The sequence below is a fragment of the Monodon monoceros genome, unplaced genomic scaffold (genome assembly GCF_005190385.1).
Source record: "Monodon monoceros isolate NGI ecotype Baffin Bay Population unplaced genomic scaffold, NGI_Narwhal_1 Super_Scaffold_15, whole genome shotgun sequence".
Classification (NCBI taxonomy): Eukaryota; Metazoa; Chordata; class Mammalia; order Artiodactyla; family Monodontidae; genus Monodon; species Monodon monoceros.
Window position 1 is genome coordinate 6,135,996 of NW_021703771.1, and position 20,042 is coordinate 6,156,037.

The 20,042-nt window shown below is 38.6% G+C and overlaps 1 protein-coding gene across 1 annotated transcript in view; it reads right to left on the minus strand.

Moving 5' to 3' along the window:
* Positions 1-1,258: 1,258 nt before the first annotated feature.
* The window catches only part of LMBRD1 (LMBR1 domain containing 1), a 115,974-nt gene continuing 97,190 nt past the window's right edge, over positions 1,259-20,042 (minus strand). Inside the window, exons 15-16 of the mRNA XM_029223681.1 lie at positions 1,862-1,953; positions 1,259-1,724 (exon numbers count right to left, since the gene is read on the minus strand). Coding sequence (XP_029079514.1) covers positions 1,617-1,724; positions 1,862-1,953 — 200 coding nt within the window. The 3' untranslated portion in view covers positions 1,259-1,616. The remainder of the gene's footprint in view (positions 1,725-1,861; positions 1,954-20,042) is intronic.

A 20,042-nucleotide genomic window follows, 5' to 3' on the forward strand; every position in this document is an offset into this window, starting at 1 on the left:
CCCTTGGCCTGCAGGTCCTCACGTGGCCTTTTCTCTATGCACACACATCCCCGATGTCTCCTCCTCTTCTTATAAGGGCACCCGTCATCCTGGATCAGGGTGCCACCTAATTACCTCTTTAAAGACCCAATCTCCAGATACAGTCAGAGTCTCAGTTACTAGGGGTTAGGACTTCAATACGGAAGTTTTTCTGTGGCGGCAGAGGGGAACACAACTCAGTCCGTAACACAGTAAGAATGGAGAAGAGGGAAAATGGAAGGACAGTTAAGCAGAGATCAACATGGCCTGATTAGTGATGGGCCAGGTACACACAGGAGATAAGGAGGTCTGCTTGAGTTTTGGTTTTGGCAACCAGGTATGTGCCAGTGCCATCTGTCAAAAAAATGAATAAAGAAGGAGGCTTGGTATGACCAGAAAAACGAGGAGTTCAATTATCAACATGCTGTAATTGAAGTAGTAATTTCTAGTTAACAGGTAAGTAAAAGTTTGGAAACTGAGGGTGTATGAGATTGTCCAAAAAGAAAATGTGAAATAAGAACAGAAGGGAATGGAATCTTGGTGAATAACATCAAAGGTGCCAAACATAAAGGGTGTGGAGGTCTATCCAGAGACAAAGAATGAGAGCAAAGTGACACAAAAATTAAGAGAGAGATGAACTGAATGGGAGATGGTTGTTAATTCCTAAGTCTTTTTCAGAAACTTAATGGTATTCTACTTCCAGGATCAAAATATGTGCTTTTCATGAGTTCTAATTTGCCTGTGTTAGTAAACTAGAATCTCAGCATCCAGAATGCCTTCAAAATACCCTATTGATAGTATATAGCTTTCCCTATATCTTTTGCAAATTCTAAATCTTTAGAATGAGAAAGTATCTTTAAAGCTAAAATATGATGTCATATATCTTAAACTGATCAGTACACTGATTTTTTTCAGGATTACTTATTCTTGATAATATTCCCATTTATGTTGGAATACAACTTTTCAGGTTATTTATAACAATGTATATGCCTTAAATACTGTAGAGGTGATAAGATATCTAATGGACTAATGTCTGAACAATATACCTTGGCACACCAAGCAGCCTGAAATCTGTTCATGAAATCTATTTCAATGGCGCTAGTGATTTAATGTAGAAAATAGAAAACAAGCTGCATAGTGGAATAACATTTATTTATCAGCTATACTGTGAATATTATTTTTCAACAATCAATCAGATATAGACACTTGAAAATTCCACAGTACTCTAGAGACCCAAAGGCACAGATACAAGTGATTTATTATGTTTTAAAAAAGTGACCAAAGGGAATATTAATTCTGGAAGATTTTTTATCAATTCAACACTATCATACACTAGAGGAAAAAAAAATTTCCACAAACATTCCCTCACAAGGCTGGTACTTTTATATTTACATAGTATTATTATAGCAATTTAAAATGTTAATCTATGATACAATAATGTTACTTCAGAAAACATAAAAAATATAGTTTTTTTTTTTAATAGCCATGCTCCCATTTTTGATGAAAGCTAGTCAGTTCACATCCTAATGTTAGCTTGACACTTTACAAATGCACAAGAGATGCAGAGTCAGCTTAGTAAACCTGTGCAACGGAAGCCATCAGACAGAGGGTTCCTCATCACTCAGGTCTGAGTCAGCCTCATCTACCCCCTCAATGACCGACTTCTTCCCTTTACAGCAGGAGACAATCAACCCAATCACGAACACCTGCAAATGTAAACGAGCTTATGTTATTTCTCAAACCTGAAGTCATCCAGAAAGCACCAAATTTAAAACCCAATAGCATTGCTGTGACCAAAACAGGCCACTAATGGTCACAGCATCCCTGGGACACCTGTACTTACCCCAAGAAAGGCCCAGTTACCAAAGTAGTAGGCGGCACTAAAGAACCAGAACTTGTGAAGGAACAGGTAGGTCCGGGTGACAGTACACTGATCTATAAAAGCAAATAAAGGACTAGGGTGAGGTAGTTTCTCTCTTGAAATAGACTATTAATACTTGACCTAAAAGGTTATTAACCAAGACTAATTATCAGTGTTAGAGACAAGATTGAAATCTAGGACTATCTCCAAAGCCCACTCTTGCAATCACCTTAATATAGTTTAAATTATCAACTAATATGACATATTTTTAAAAGTGAATGCCACCAATGTAACCCCAGCTCTAAGGTGTAAAAAATTATATTGGCTAGTTCAGTGTAATTGAAATAGAAAAAGCATTTTAACCTGGAATGCCAGACACATCCTAAAACAAAACAAAGTTTTCCTGATGAAGAATGAAGAAAGTAATCAGATGTGGTTAGCATTCTTTTCTAAGAATCCAACTGAGAGATTTTTTTGAGCTTTTTTTTCTTTTTAAGAATGCTATTGAAAAAATGGCCGCTGCTTATAAAGAAATACAGAAAAATCATTATTTACTGATTTGCTTACTGTCTGAATTTTAGATAGCATTATAGCTTGAATTTAAAAAGAAATCACTTACTTTTCTCCTTCAAAAAAAAAATAACTTTTAAAGAGAAATCGGCAGACTGGTTACTTGTGTGAGACTCCATACTATTTTATCCAAATACATTGTTTCCATTAGTTTACGAAGTCCTTTATACATATATCTAGTAAAGGAAGTCTAAGGAAATACTTGTTTATGAAAACCACTTGTCCCATGGATTTCTGAAAAGTAGCATTAGGTTCTATTTTATCCCAACCCTCCCCTCCCTTCCCCTACAGTTCAGCATGTCCCTCCGGATGGCTCAATGCCCAGCTGGACAGACAGCCTCTGCTTCTGGCAGGAAAACATGCCATTTAACAGAGAAGCACCTTCCTCTCACGAGCAGGACAGCAATTTAATGTGGATCCTCTGATCCCCAAGGGCCCCCTTCGTATTCCTCATTCTCTTTCTCAACACAAAAGTCTAAGAGGAATATTCCAAGCTTCCTAAGAAAAACCAAAAAGGTATTGAGCAGCAGGGGAGGGACAAATGTTTCTCTCCTGTCCTACAGTCCCTGCCCCCAGATCACGGCCTCACACCAGGCGCCAGAGCTCAGGCAGCAGAGACGCCTCCCTGCAGGAAAGCCACTGGTCAGCCACTCTGCCCCAGAGCAAATTCTCTCCTCGATCACAGAAGGTGCTTCACAGTAATACAACGCACTCAATTTGCCACTTTTTCCACTGGATTGGCCTGAATATTCCACAGTACCCATCAGAATACCTGGCATTCATATTCAGTGTGACTGCTGAAAAACTAAACTTTTTAAAAAGGGGATATTTTACTTTGAAATCATATTGCTAAATAATACATTTTCTAATTTCGTTTGACTAAAATCTGAGAAAATTCCAAGGATGTCAAAACAAGATGCTCTGAATATGCCTCGAAAATGAAAGTATAACTTAAACGTCCAGCACGACAAAGCAAGTCCAGGCCCTGGTCCTGACAGACTTGACGTCAGGTATCATTTGGTCACTTCTCTGCCATGTGAACGGGCAAGTCTGAACCACGAGACTCTGCTTGTCATCACACTTCCTGATAGGCTCATCCTGAAGACCAAGCGAGGGTTGCAGAGTGGCAGTTAATGTCCATTTTCTTCTTCAAGATATACTAAGACCATGATAAAGAATACAATTTTCAAGACCTGCTCAAATGGTGTGCCAATAAAAACTCATCCTAAGATTTTAGAAGATTATGTGCACACCAGTAGTGAGGAAAATACTCGCTTAGGTATTAGCATCATGACTACTCTGTACGTGTTCATTATTCTTCTGTCTCTACAGTCAAAACAGATACAAATGAATCTGGTGAAATTTAAGTGTGTATAATTCAGTAAAAGGATACCTGCTGCACAGCCATATACCTTTAAATAAAAATAACCAATTTGAAATGAAGAACGGAACGGGCTGTAAAAAATGCCTGTTCACAGTTATTTTAAAAACATCAACAGTATCTTTCATGGCTTAAGCATTACATGAGCTCTACTGTACAAGTACAAACCTGTTTTTTTTTAAATAAATTTATTTATTCATTTATTTATTTATTTTTGGCTGAGTTGGGTCTTTGTTGCTGCGTCAAGGGCTTTCTCTAGTTGCAGTGAGCGGGGGGTACTCTTTGTTGCGATGTGCGGGCTTCTCATTGCAGTGGCTTCTCTTGATGCGGACCACGGCCTCTAGGCGCGTGGGCTTCAGTAGTTGTGGCGTGTGTGGGCTCAGTAGTTGTGGCTCGCGGGCTCTAGAGCACAGGCTCAGTAGTTGTGGCGCATGGGCTTAGCTGCTCCGTGGCATGTGGGATCTTCCCAGACCAGGGCTTGAACCTGCGTCCCCTGCATTGGCAGGCGGATTCTTAACCACTGCGCCAGCAGGGAAGCCCACAAACCTGTTTTTAAAAAGTTATTCAACCTTCTCAACATTGCTAATGCTCTAAACTTAAAAAATAAAAAGTTCTATTACTCATTTCCATACCTAAAGGTATTTGGGGGGTCAGAACTTGAGCGAACCAGAAATTTCAAGGCCAGAACAGGGATTACAAGACAAAGGCTGAGCTGGCAAAAGCAAGTAGAATCAAATCACTTTTCCCAGGGGGTCTAATAATCCACTCAGTGACATTTCAAATTGGCTCTACCTGCTGATTATTTTCCCCACCACAAAAAAACATATCTTAAATATTTTTCCTATCACATTATTTTACATGTTTACCACTTTCAAAGGCTGGAGATTTGATGCAAGCCTTCTAAAATAAGAAAAAAATGTACATCATTAGTGTTCTGCTTTGTTGTTGAAAAAATATGTAACAGCTTTTATAAGTTATCTTTATATGTATATGTGTCATTATATTTATATGTGTATAAAGTGGCATATGTCCACAGAGGAATTTTAGTTAATAATCCCCATGCATATATTTTATGTTTGAGTGTTAACTCCACACTGAATACACCATCTGCCACCTCCCAGCTGCCCACCTGAATCACAGATATCTAGGAGATCTAGAGAGGTGTTTCTACTGCTATCTAAAACACTACAGTATTTCGAACTTGGTTCGGCCTTCAAAGTAAATGTGAATTCCTCAATTTAGGGAGTACATTCTAAATCCGGAATTGTTCAGGAGACTGCTGGCTCTTATTCCTCACAGGGACACATAAACTTCCAATTACACCAAAGAGTGCATGTTTACAATGAAAAGCTAAAAATAGGGGTTCAGACAAAATTTTTTCTTCAGACAAAGTGGCCGTACAGTAAAGGTCAGGATTAAAAGAGCCAAGAAAGCACCTGGAGCGTATGAATAGAATCAAAATCCCGCTTCGACCATCCTCCCCCCATCTGTTCTCACGCATCATCAAACTAGATGCGTAACTAACAGAAAGTGCAATTAAACTTGTTTCTCATGTAACAGCCGCCTTTATAAATATACCTGATAGGTTTTATACTACTTATTTCTTGTTTCTTTTTAGACCACTGGTCATGTCATTGTTAATGTATGCTGACTGCCACTAACATAACTTTGCTCATTAACTATAATAAACAGCACCTTCTACTTTAAATATATTTTGAAAAACAATACTTAGCGCTGATTTAAGCCACCATTATGTCATCACCATGTTACACCTTCACTTGAAATCAGCTTAGAATTAATTAACTCTATATTTGTACTTTACTTATAAAACAAATCCTTATGTTACATGTGCATACAGAGAGAGGGCATTTGGGAAAATTCATGTACCACAGAGAATTTTAAAGCAATTTCTTTGTTTGACTAGTGACAAAAAAACTGGGAGAAGATTGGACTATTTGGAACACCACTTCCTTTCTCATGGTTGCCCATGATTGTGCTAACTTTGGTTTCTGATTAGGGTCTTGCTACTATTGAATACAATAGACACACAAATCTTAACTGGAAACAGGCTAAGGATCTCAGGCTTTATTGTGATATGATTAGGAATTATTTACCAAATGGTCTTAACAAAGGGGATAACATGAGTGCACTGCAGGCTGGCAGAGGGAACTGAGCTTAGGAAGAGGTTCATCAAACCAGGAAACAATCCAAGTGAAAACACGAGCTGTCGGGATGAAAGGAAGGCTGGATCTGAGCTTCTGGGGAGTAAAATGCCAGTGAATTACTGTCAAATGGATTTACAGCATGTGAAATATATACGCACAAAAAGATCTGAGCAACCAGCAACAAATAAGGGAGGGCAGAAAAAATTTAAATATGTAATAAAAACCAAAATTGTATGCTCATCTGAAACTTAACAAATGGCATACAGTTTAATAATGTTTTGTTAAATCTCACTGCAGGAGCTGGGTAAAAGGGAAAGAAAGAATTGGTGAACATCAAAAATCACAGAAATTCTAAAGGAAATTGATTTATTATATTTTATGGATATATAAATTGTACTGGGCTAATAAAGATAGCACTTGCCACATGTTTTGTACTAAAGAGTAACTTTTTATAGTGACTATTTTAAGAACCAGTATCATCTGTGTTGAGCTCTGATTACATTTAAGTAAGTTTAATGTATTTCAAAGATGCTAAAATATGTATTGCTCCTTTAAGAAAGAATGCACCTAATTTCATTTGTCTTGACCATATAAAAATAATTGGCTATACCCCACTTATAAAAGAGAGTACAAAGGTAAGCATTAGCATAACACGTAGACACAATCTTAAACTGTATTAGTAAACTCTAAATTAATTCCATTTACTATTACTCTTTTTTTTTTTTAGTTTTGTTTGTTTTTGTTTTCCGGTATGCGGGCCTCTCACTGTTGTGGCCTCTCCCGTTGCGGAGCACGTTGCGGAGCACAGGCTCCAGACGTGCAGGCTCAGCGGCATGGCTCACGGGCCCAGCCGCTCCGCGGCATGTGGGATCTTCCCAGACCGGGGCACGAACCTGTGTCCCCTGCATCGGCAGGCGGACTCTCAACCACTGTGCCACCAGGGAAGCCCTACTATTACTCTTAATTGTCCAAGATAGTAAAATATAAAACAACTGCTTTCTATTACTTTATCTTTTTCATAAAATGATAGTAATTTAAGGGGTATAGCAGAAAATATTAGAGATAGAAAATTGAGACTTGGTTCTTGAGTCTGCCACTTATATTTACTGTGAGATTCTGGAATCATTTAACTTCTAAGTATCAGTTTCTTTCTAAGTGTCATTGAGATAATATGTACTTCTGATGGATAGTGATAAGATAAACTGAACTTCTGAGAATTCTACATGTGCTTAAAAAAAAAAAAAAAAGGTTGATATTTTAGGAAACAGCATCCTTAAGCAAGGATCTATAAAAAGTGGCTGAGAAGTTTTACAAAATCACCTGGGCTGTCTTCAGAGTGGTCTCCGAAGAACTGAGAAACCTTACACCTAGTTCACTTCAGTGTACTGTCCTAGCTGAACTGTCATCAACACAATCAAAATGTCACCTAGAAAAAGAACTTCGACAGTAAGAGACTTTCTGGATCTCAAGCAAAACCCAAGAAAAATATGCTCTGATCAATACTTAATTTTCTGGTCTGCACGGCAACCTCACTTGACAACGGTCACAATACATAAGGCTTTCTCAGCTGGATGATACCAGCCAATGTCAGTGAGGCCTTCTTCTGACTCCAGGCCCACCTAGAAACTACGTGACTATAAATCTGGTTTTCCAGATTCCTTCCTCCATGGAGAATTCACTAGCCCCGAGCCTCTAGTTTCCTTAATGGTTATACTTCCTATGGTAAATTAATAAACTGCCATCTGGCTAAAAGTTTAGTTTCCTCTCCACCTATCTGGAGTCAAATACAGATGCTGGAGATCAAGCAGGATTCTTAAATAATAATTCTATCTCATCACTCTAACTTCAATATTGCTCTGCCCATTTGATGGGTAGAATTAAGTGGAATGAGGCTATCAACACAGTTATTATTTGTCAAGTGAAAGATTATAAGTTCACAGTACTTAACCATGAAGGACTACTTTAACTTGTTGAACACAAAGCCTTCTGGTTCAAGAGAGTAGACTGAGCATAGTCATTTGTTTCCTGTCCTGTTTCCCAGGACCTCATTAAAGTTATGGAGCAGGAATAAAGCCAGGAGCAAACTTTTTTTTTTTTTTAATTTATTTAGTTTTGTTGTGTTGCGTCTTCGTTTCTGTGCGAGGGCTTTCTCTAGTTGCGGCGAGCGGGGGCCACTCTTCATCGTGGTGCGCAGGCCTCTCACCATCGCAGCCTCTCTTGTTGCGGAGCACACACTCCAGACCAGGGCTCGAACCCGTGTCCCCTGCATTGGCAGGCAGATTCTCAACCACTGCGCCACCAGGGGAGCCCCAGGAGCAAACTTTTAACAGCAAAGAGAATGGGAGGAAGGCCACCCAGTGATGGGAGACCTCAGCAATATTCTGGACGATGGAACGTCACATTTAAAAGGTCTCCAGTAAAACAACTGGTTTCCTTCTCATTTACTTTAAAATATAACTTAAGGATCAAGAAACCCCAGTCATAAAGTCCCCAGTGATGAGGGTTCCCAGGTTCCTGATACTTAAATACAAACTAGCATAAATATGAATGAATCATCAGATATATACAGAAAACGATCAGCACGAGGGGAAAGAACAAGATAAACAGAAATGCTCCACGATGAACTGAACTGTAATTTACTTAAAGGAAACGATTAAGAAAAATGTCTAGTATCTTCACATATTGACGAGGATATCACATCCATAAAACAAAGATGCTTGAAAAAGAAAAATGAGACACATAAAGTACCTCAAGGAAAGTACAAATCTGTTACATGAAATAAAGAATTCCGGGTATAGTTTGAAGATAAAGCTGAATACATATCCAAGAATCTAGAGCAAAATGGTACGCTGAAAATACCAAATATGAGAGGAGACAGATGATGAACTGAAGATATCCAGCAGCTAATGACCAAGAGCTCCCCAAGGGGAAAATGGAGAAAACTGAAACTATCAAGTTAACTTCAAAAGAAGAAACAGACTGGCGCTGGATTTCTCACCAGTCAAAAATGAAACACAGATGGTGTAATGCCTTGAAAGTTCTAAAAGAAATGAAGCCTTCCGTAGAATTCTAAGCACAAACCCATCAATTCTATCAATTGGGAGGATATAATACTTTTCAGATATACATTTTACGCAGAGCATTTCTTTTCTTTAACTCTAGGTAAACTAAGAGCTTTGGGAAGGAAATCAAGAAAGAAGATATGGTTTCTAATGCATCAGAAGTCCAATGAACAGAAATTATAACATTAGAGCTGAACAGCACAATTAGAAAGCAATTAATCCAAAGAAAAGGGGTCAGTAGGTACTTAGAAGGAAGTAAATATGATGGGTTTCCTCCAACAGATAAAGTGAGCGGGAAGCGACAAGACACTAGGTAGATATCAATCTTATGTTACTTTAAGAACATTTTTTAACAAGAGCAAGAAAAAAAGGAACAAGTTTTAAAGGTGGTTCAATTCTACAAATGCTGGTTGAACAAGGCAGAAAAATATACTCATATACATCTATATGTTTTCTTATCCTCAAGGAGCTTACACGTTCCTATAAAAGGGTAGGACAGAGATAAGATACATAGATGAAGATAGATTAAGACAGAGTAAGGTCATATCATCAGAAGTATAAATGCTATGGGGATTCAAATGAAAAAAAGAGAAACGGCACACATGTTTGGAGATTCAAAAAAGAAAGTCAGGTTTGAAAGAAGCCTTGTAAAATGGCCAGGATTCTGACTGACAAAGATGGGAGGAGATGGGCAGAAATTGGCTGTGACATTCCAAGAACAAACAGTTGAAAAGCAAAGATGGAAAAGATGGCCACGTTCAGGAAGTGTATGAAAAAAGGCTGGAAACATGCAGGACGGGTTAGAGAGTGGAATCCTTCAGTCCTCGGCTGAAGTTATCAGATGGTACAGGGCAGCACTTAAGGTTCCTGGTGGAGGAATGACATTGTCAGAGGACTTGAGAACAGCGGTTTCCACAGTGTGGTTTGCAGACCAAAACCGTCAGAAAATTCTAGGGCCCCTCCTCAGATCCACTGAATCAAAAATTTTGCGATGTATTTCACAAGCGTTCCAAGTGATTCTGATGCACATGAAACTTCGATAACCACTGCTTCAGAACAATTAGGCTAACAGCACTGTGTAGTGTGGATCAGAGTGGACCACTAGTTAAAAGGCTCAGCAATTCATCTGACATGTCATTTAGGTGAGACGTGAGGGTCACTATGGCAACAGACTCTGCATCTCTTAGCAACTGATTAGCTGAAGAGAAAGTGAGAGAAGATAACTGTGCCATCATTGAAGAATGATGGTAGTAAAAGAAATAGTGAAGTCAGGACATATGGTCCAAGACCTTATCTAATAGTTTGTACTTCCCCAATAATTATTCATTTTAAACATTTTTATAAAAGCACATTACCAAAATAAGAAGGCTCTGTATATTATTTTCATATGGTTGATAAGTCTCACTTAGGACTACCCATAGATTAAGCTAACATGCTAACATCTTAATTTCGCTTTCTCCCTTGACCCTGCACACCACACCACAACTACACATGTGCTTTCAGCCATAAGGGAAACCTAATGAAAAAATGTGCGGTAAACAACGGTAGACTGAGAAGTTATTAGGTTTCTTATTAGTTCTCAGTTTATGATGGAATACCAAGAACAAAGTCAAACAGGTTCAAAGGAAAAAAAAGGACAGCCTTGAAAGTTGCAAATAGGTTTTAAAAGACAATTATTCTAGATATCATCAAATACAGAATATAAAATATTAAGCACTGTTTTCTAATTAAAACTCTAAAAACACACACATAACCCCTTTCTCTCTCATATGCTATACTCGACTCCTCAGCAAATCCCACTGGCTCTACCTTCAAAATCTACCCAGAATCTGACCACTTCCTGCCACTTCCACCACCACCATAAGCTCTGCCTTGGATTCCTGCAAAAGTTCTCTCAACTTGCCTTTGCCCTTGGTTTATTATGGTCTATCTCAGGGGCTGGTAAACTTTACCCCAAAAGGATACATTTAGACCGTTCCTTGTGTTTGTAAGTTTTGCTGGAACACGGCCACGGCATCCGTAACGTACCGTGTACTGCAGCTTCTGTGCTGCAGTGGCAGAGCTGAGCAGTGTGGACCCTACTGTAGGTCTCATGGAGCCTAAAATACTGACTATCCAGTCCTTTAGAGAAAAAGGTTGCCAGGCCCTGGTCTACATATCACATCAAGTCATCTGCTCGCAACCTTCTAGACTTTGCATCTGAGCGTAAAACCTGAAGTCCTTAACCTTGATGACGTGCCCTTCCTCTTCCACTTCCAGTCCCCCTCCCCCACCCCACTCTGCACCTGCTGTCACCTTGGTCTGCAGGGCTTCTCCCTTGGCACTTTATTTTTCTCCATAATGCTTACCGCCTGACATACTTATTTCTCTCCTTCTACTAAGTAAGCTCCATGGGGACAGGAATATTTGAGCTTTGTTCACTGCTGTGTCACTAGTACCTGGAAGAGTGCCTGGCACATACTAGATATCAATATAAACATTTATTACATGAAAAAGCAAGGAAGAATAGATAAGAAAAACTAAATGATCATATGGAATCCTGGAAATTAAGACGTTTATAAATTTATTTTAGAATTTCAAGACACACAGGCTTTGATTCTCAGTATTAGAAAAAATGATTATGTCAATATCTTCCAAAGGTGTTCAAATTGCAAAGGCTGTTATTACTGTTGTGTTCCTCAAATAAACAGGATAACTTTCTAAATAAGGCTATCAAAATTATCACAATTCTAGGTGACCTGACTTCTCCTCATCTTTAGACTAAATCTAACTGTCCTTAACTTTCCCATCCCCACCTCCAAATTTACAGACTATAAGACAAAAAGACCATATAGTGTTTTTTTTAAAGGCCCCATGTGCTTGAGTCTGAGGGAAAGGATTACATATATTCTCCTGAAGTGGATCTTCTTGCTACAAAATTCCAGAAAGCTAAAATTAATTAGCTTCACTTAACATGGGGTAGGAGGTATTAAATTTGAAGTCCATATTCAAACCTGTCTTTTAAATCCACACAGAAAAAGTCTGGTACCATTTTCATTTCAAATTACATTTATGGACCACCCACTTGGGCACACAGCACCACAGGAGACATTAACAAATACTGTCATCACAAAGCATCAGTGTCCCTTTTTAACCTCAGGCCATACAGCTAAGTTTCTAATGAAATCCCTTGACCAGCTTCATTTTCAGCCTCTTAAAATTGGCTTTCCTTAAAATGAGCTTTTTATTTATAACTGTATACCAAACATCAAATGTAAACTAGTGGAGTATCCTTTAATAAAACTAGTTTTAAACAGTAGTCTCTCCTGCAAAATACATTTTTCAATTAAAAAAAATTTTTTTTATATTTTTTAATTTTGCTTACAGGCGAAAAGTATTGGTAGGTAAAAAAAAAATCACCTGAATCCGTTAGTGATTATGTAAGTACGTGAGCACTACTGCTTAGTTACCTTGACTTATAAAGTCTCCTGGAAACTCAGAAGTTCAAGTAGAAAGAAATATTTCATATTCTGGGAAAAAGATGTTTCCAAGAATTCGAGAATTACATTTTCTCAGGGAATTCCTTGGCGGTCTAGTGGTTAGGACTCCGCGCTTTCACTGCTGAGAGTGTGGGTTCACTCCCTGGTTGGGGAACTAAGATCCCACAACGCCATGCGGCATGCCCAAAAGAAAAAAAAAAGGAAATACATTTTTTCAGTCTCAGTAACTACCCTCCCCCCACTGCTACCTTTCAACAAACTGGAAGGAAAAAAGCCTTCTCTATAATCAATAGCTACTGGGCAGACGCATGCACTATCTGGTCTCTCACTGTTTTCATCCTTTAAAAGGCTTCACGGTGTTTTTTCTTTAGTTACAGAATAAAAGCTATTTATCAACAACAAAAAACAGTGAATATTTCTTTATTCCACATCTTGTTTCCTGGAGTGTACAGCCCGACTTTTTAAATATATATTATATATATATATTATATATATATATATGTATATATATATATACACACATTTTTTTTTTTTCTTTTTGCTGTACGCGGGCCTCTCACTGTTGTGGCCTCTCCCGTTGCGAAGCACAGGCTCCGGACGCACAGGCTCAGCAGCCATGGCTCACGAGCCTAGCCGCTCCGCGGCATGTGGGATCTTCCCGGACCGGGGCACGAACCCGTGTCCCCTGCATCGGCAGGCGGACTCTCAGCCACTGCACCACCAGGGAAGCCCCACACATTTTTTTCTTATTGAAGTAGAGTTGATTTACAAAGTTGTGTTAATTACTGCTGTACAGCAAAGTGATTCAGTTATGCATATATAAACATTCTTTTCTTACATTCTTTTCCATTATGGTTTATCACAGGATATTGAATGTAGTTCCCTGTGCTGTAGAGTAGGACCTTGTTGTTTAGCCATCCTGTGTCTAATAGTTTACATCTGCTCACCCCAAACTCCCACTCCATCCCTCCCCCACCCCCCTCCCCTTGGCAACCACAGGTCTGTTCTCTAGTCTGTGAGTCTGTTTCTGTTTCATAGATAAGTTCACTTGTGTCATATTTTAGATTCCACATGTAAGTGATATCATACGGTATTTGTCTTGCTATTTCTGACTTATCTTCACATAGCGTGATAATCTCTAGGTCCATCCATGTTGGTGCAAATGGCATTATTTCATTCTCTTTTATGGCTGAGGAGTATGCCATTGTAATATATGTACCACATCTTCTTTATCCATTCATCTGTCGATGGACATTTAGATTGTTCCCATGTCTTGGCTACTGTACAGTGCTGCTATGAACATAGGGGTGCATGTATCTAAATTATAGTTTTATCTGAATATATGCCCAGGAGTGGGATTGCTGGATCATATGGTAATTCTATTTTTAGTTTTCTGAGGAACCTCCATACTGTTCTCCATAGTGGTTGCACCAGTTTACATTTCCACCAACAGTGTAGGAGCGTTCCGTTTCCTCCACATGCCCTCCAACATTTGTTATTCGTAGACTTTTTAATGATGGTCATTCTGACCTGTGTGAGGTGGAACTTCCTTGTAGTTTTGATTTGCATTTCTCTAGTAATTAGCAACATTGAGCATCTTTTTATGGTCTGTATGTCTTCTTTGGAGAAATGTCTGTTAAGGTCTTCTGCCCATTTTTCAATTGGGTTGTTTTTTGTTGTTGTTGAACTGTATGAGCTGTTTGTATATGTTGCAAAATAATCCCTTGCTGGTTGCATCATTTGCAAATATTTTCTCCCATTCTGTAGGCTGTCTTTTCATTTTGTTTACGGTTTCCTTTGCTGAGCAAAAGCTTGTAAGTTTGATTAGGCCCCATTTGTTTATTTTTACTTCTACTGCCTTAGGAGACTGACCTAAGAAAACACTGGTACAATTTATGCCAGAGGATGTTTTGCCTATGATCTCTTTTAGGAGTTATATGGTGTCATGTCTTATGTTCAAGTATTTAAGCCATTTTGAGTTTTTGTGTGATGTGAGGGTATGTTCTAACTTCACTGATTTACATGCAGCTGTCCAGCTTTCCCAACACCACTTGCTGAACAGACTGTCTTTTCTCCACTGTATGTTCCTGATGAAGATTAACTGATTGTAGGTGTGGTGGGTTTATTTCTGGGCTCTCTATTCTGCTCCATTGATCCATATTCTGTTTTTGTGACAATACCACGCCATTTTGATTATTGTAGCTTTGTAGTACTGTCTGAAGTATGGGAGGGTTACACCTCCTGCTTTGTTCTTTCTCTTCAGGATTGCTTTGGCAATTCTGGGTCTTTTATGGTTCCATATAAAATTTAGGATTATTTGTTTTAGTTATGTGAAAAATGTCATGGGTAATTTGATAGGGATTGCATTAAATCTGTAGATTTCTTTGGGTAGTATGCTCATTTTAACATTATTAATTCTGCCAATCGAAGAGCATGGGATATTTTTCCATTTCTTTGAATCATCTTCAGTTTCCTTTATTAATGTTTTATGGTTTTCAGCACATAAGTCTTTCACCTCCTTGGTCAGGTCTTCCTAAGTATTTTATTTTTTTGGATGTGATTTTTAAGGTATTGTTTTTTTACATTCCCTTTCTGATATTTCATTGTTAGTGTAAAGAAATGCAACCTATTTCTGTATGTTAATATTGTATCCTGCTACCTTGCTAAATTCATTTGTCAGTTCTAGTTGTTTTTGTGTGGAGTCTCTAGGGTTTTCTAAATATAGTATCGCGTCATCTGCATATAATGACAACTTTACCTCTTACCTACCAATGTGGATAACTTTTATTTCTTTTTCTTGTCTGATTGCTGTGGCTAGGATTTCCAATACTATGTTGAATAGAAGAGGTGAGAGTGGGCATACCGGTCTTGTGCCAGATTTTAGTGGGAAGGCTTCCAGCTTTTCACTGTTGAGCATTATTTTGGCTGTGAGTTTGTCATAAATAGTTTTTATTAGGTTGAGATATATTCCCTCTATACCCACTTTGGTAAGAGTTTTTATCATGAATGGATGTTGAATTTCTTTTCCTGCATCTACTGAGATGTTCATGTAGTTTCATCTTTTGTTTATGCGGTGTATCACACTGATTGATGTAAGTATGCTGAACTATCCTTGTGAACTGGCAGCCTGACTTCTACACTGTTTATGCACAAAAGCATAAAGCATGAGATAATATATACATTCTTCCATCTATCATCAAAAATATGGTGAATATTTTTCTGTCAAAACATATAAAGCTATATCATTACATTGTATGTAACATTATTTCAAGTATCCTCATTGATGGGTAAATACCCAAGTTGTTTCTCTTTGTTTGCTATTTCTTATCTAACCTCGGTGGGATGTGGAAACTGGTTAGTATTGGAGGAGCAAGAAAATGCAAACATGATTTCAAGATTTCCCTCTGAGTAAACAGTTTAGGGCACACAAAAGGCAGAGGACAACTCCTGCTACCCTATGAGATGAGGGTGACAGGTGGAAACTAAGTGGAAGAGGGAAGGAAAGGAGTTCAACCTTGGAATTGAGGTTTGAGGGGTTGGCAGGACATGCATTTTGGTATAGATAAACCAGATAGTGGTTAGAAGATACGAATGGAAATCTAAGATTCTGAATTTATTGATTAAATTATTAATACCCCTTAAATTATCCAGAATAACTAGGCTTATTTATTGTCAACTGTCAAGTCTCCAAAACATGACTTAGAAAACCTCATTGATCTAGTAAAGCTACATTTATTAGACTAACTGCAGTGAGGGAGATCAAGGAGGGCAAAGGCAAAGGGTATCTATAAGGTTTAAGGGGCTGGGTTGGACCACTTTTATCAAGGTCTTAGACACTGTGGGGAACAGGCTAGAATTGGGCTACGTTTATGACACAGGTTTTGGGTTGGTGGACGCAGTGAAATGAGAAATCCCAAAGCAAGTCACCTTGGGCAATTCATCTTGGTAAGTAAGCTATTGGAGTTGTTTCACAGTAGGAGTTGTCAACCGTTTGTGTTTGTTCTCGGTGGTACTTAACGCAGGGGCAGGGAAATGCGTCAGTGCCCAGAACTGTTGAGCATTAGCAACACAATGTTGGTGTCAGTTCCCCACATCTTATGGGATTAAAAAGCTTTTAAAACTTACAGAGCAGCATTTGGGAATGGTTTAGACTTTAGTCTACTATGAATTGTTAACAAGAGAGTGCCCTGGAATGGATAAGATGCTAGAGTTGGAGTACGTATGGAAAATATCCAGAAAGAAGGCACTAGGTTTCTGACACTATCATAAGAAGTGCCTTTGACTAGAAAATCCTCCTGTTTCACTCACAGCTTTCTGAGCAAATGCTTAACATAAGAAAGTGTAAAAATTGCTCTAGCTTTAAAAATAGGTGAGAAATTTATAGAAATATCTTAAATTGTTTAAGTAAGTTGGATTACATAACCAAACATAGAATACCATCTTTGCATTTAAATTGGTGGGTTATTTAAATATATGAAAAAATTCTTCAACAAGTTTTCAAGTATTATGTATAGTCCTCAGAGGTTTAATTTCTGAAGAGTTTTCATTATGTTCTTTGTGGATTTAAACTGTCCTTTTGCAGAGCCTCAAAAGCCTCATTCTTCAACATGTCATTTATCCCAGTGTATTTTTCACAGTGCATTTACCCTCTTTGTGGATTTAAACTGTCCTTTTGCAGAGCCTCAAAAGGAATACATTCTGTAAACCTAGTCAAAGAATGACTCATTTTCCACAGCTTAATATTCCTATAATTAAACCAAGGTATATTTGATGCTAGAAATTTATACCAGAAATGACAGGAAAATGTGAGAGACAAATTATTTTGTAGCAGATTCAAAACTGAAAGTAAACACAAAAGATCAACTCACTTGCACAAGAAGGTATACTTTTTAATCTAAATTGCTTAGGGAATTACCAGATAGCATACACTGTATTCACTAATTCTTATGTTCAAAATATGTTCTGTCATTTTGTGGGGCAAAATTTATCATGTTGAACCACTGGGCATATCAATTTAAATTTTTTGGAATTTAAGAAAAATAATACATAGAAGTGTAAATTTTTAAAAGGATACAAATAATGTATAATTATATAAATAATGTAATTATAATACCGCCAAAATGGTAATTAGAAGTGGTTATCTTTAGTAATTCCATATCGTGGCCTGCACTTGGTATACTGTCAGTTATTAAAATAGTAGCCATCTGGTGGTGTACAGTAGTTCTCATGTGTTTTTTTTCCCTCCCTTTTATCATTTTCTCAAAATATATACACTTATGTTTTCTGAACCACATATCATGTGATTTAACCTCTTAACAACAGAGCACTTTTTAAAAGCCGGATGTTCTCTTACATAACCAGAGAATAGCTATTAAATTTAGGAATTTTAATAATGATTCTATTTTTTTAAATGTGCTCTACAGTCCATTCTTTAACATGTCATTTATCCCAGTGTAGTTTTCACAGTGCATTTACCCTCTAGCGCAAGATCCAATCCAGGACCACATATTACATTGTGTTCTGCTGTTCCCTGACTACCCTGAATCTGTGAGTTCCTGAGCCTCTGGTCTTTGACGACAATGACAGTTCTGAAGCACACAGCCAGTTCCTTTATACCGTGTTTGTCAGTCCTCAGTCTGGGTTTGTCTCCTGTTTCCTCGGGATCTGATTCTTGTTCCCCGTTCTTCCCAGGGTGTCACAAACTGAGGCACAGGCTGCGCTGCCCCTGGATGATGTTAATTTTGTTCACCCGGTACGGCGTGTGCCCATTTTCCTCTGAGATGTGCTATGACACCTACTACCTTTCCTCTTACAGCTAACAAACGGTAAGTGGAGACGCCTCATTGTGGTTTTAATCTGCAGTTTTCTAAACTGAGTTTAATTTCAATTACTGTATCTTCATTTTTAAACATTGTATTTGGTTCATTTACAAATCTGCTAGGGTTTCATTCATTCTTTTTTAATACTTTGTTGTTCCCTGCCGATATTTTGATCTGGTCTTATTCCTTTCATCACAGTTAGCTGTTCCATAATCCGTGTTGGTAATTCCAATATCAGGGCTTTGCAAGTCTCTTTCTGCCGTCTGCTATTTCTTCTAGCTCTCTTACATGCTGTTTTGATTCCTTGTGTGCTTGTATATTTGACTCCGATGTCTTCACTTGCACTCCTCTGTGGGAATTCCGTGAAGCCAAGAATTATGGTACTTTCCTCTAGGGAGGATAAAATTTACTTGCACCATGTGCCTACCACACTGCCAGAAATTTCAATGAAACAAATTCACTCTGGTGATGTGCATTTGGCCTGCAAATCTGCAAAGAGCTAGTCTGCAGCTACAATTTCTTAGGAATGTGATTCCTTCCTCCCTGTTCTTGACACTAAGGCCAACTTTGCTTTCGGTTTTCTGCAAGTAATATGTTTAACTTTACTTGTGGTTTACCCTCACACGATGGTGCCATCCTTGGGAGAGGGAGGGGCTTAGCTTTGTAAGAGGCTGCATTTCCTATGAGATGCCAACCACTCACGTGGGCTCTAGACCTGCGTTGTCGAATATAACAGCCACTGGTAACATGGCTGAGACTGAAACTAGGGAACTGAATTTCTAATTGTATTTAATTTTAATTAATTTAACTTAAACTAAAAACTGAAGCAGTGTAAAATATTTTTTCATTAAACAACTTCAGTGCTTTGGTAGAACTATACTCCACTTTAACCAATAAACGTTCTCATTTAGATAATGAAAATTTAGTGTTTGAATTAAGATGTTCCTTAAGTATAAAACACACACCAGGTTTTGAGAACTTAGTATGAAAAAGGATATAATGTGTGGCACAGAGAAGGCTCTTGGACACCTCCCTTGTTTACCTGGGACGAAGCCAGGCAGCAGCCCTCTATACTCTGTCTCTCCTTCACGAAAGATCTGCTAAGCTGTTTGTCCCCACTGATCAATCAGAACAAGAGGCTTGTTGATTTGACCTGAGTAATCTTTAGTTAGATTTCCCTCCTTCTCCAGGCCCCCAAAGGGGCTCCTTCTGCCCTACCCTCAGCCTGAGCCAGCAGACAGCCCTTCCTAAGCAAGCCCTCCTGGCTGACCTCAGGAAAAACATCCCATGGTCATCCCACTCTTACAGCTGGTTCCTTCTAGCCTTGCTTACTCCTCCCTAGAAAAGAAAAGCCCTCTCCTGCCTGGCGTCTGAAACACCTGCAAATATCTCACGGTCAGCTCCTCTTTTTGTAGCATCCCCTCTTCCTACTGTAATAATCTGTTTAAATATGTCTCTCCTTTTGACTGCTTGAAATGCTGGATCACTCTTCCCTTGGCTTACAGGAAACTACCGTCACCTAATCTTCCTTCTTAGTTCTCCGTTGCTGGTTGCTCTTCTTGCAACGGGACGGCCACAGAGCTCCACCCTCGCACCTCTTCTCTGTTTGAGTTCACCCTCTAGGAGATCTCACATCCAACCTCACAGCTTTCCTTCCCACCTGCCCCAGCCAACCTGGCATAAACTT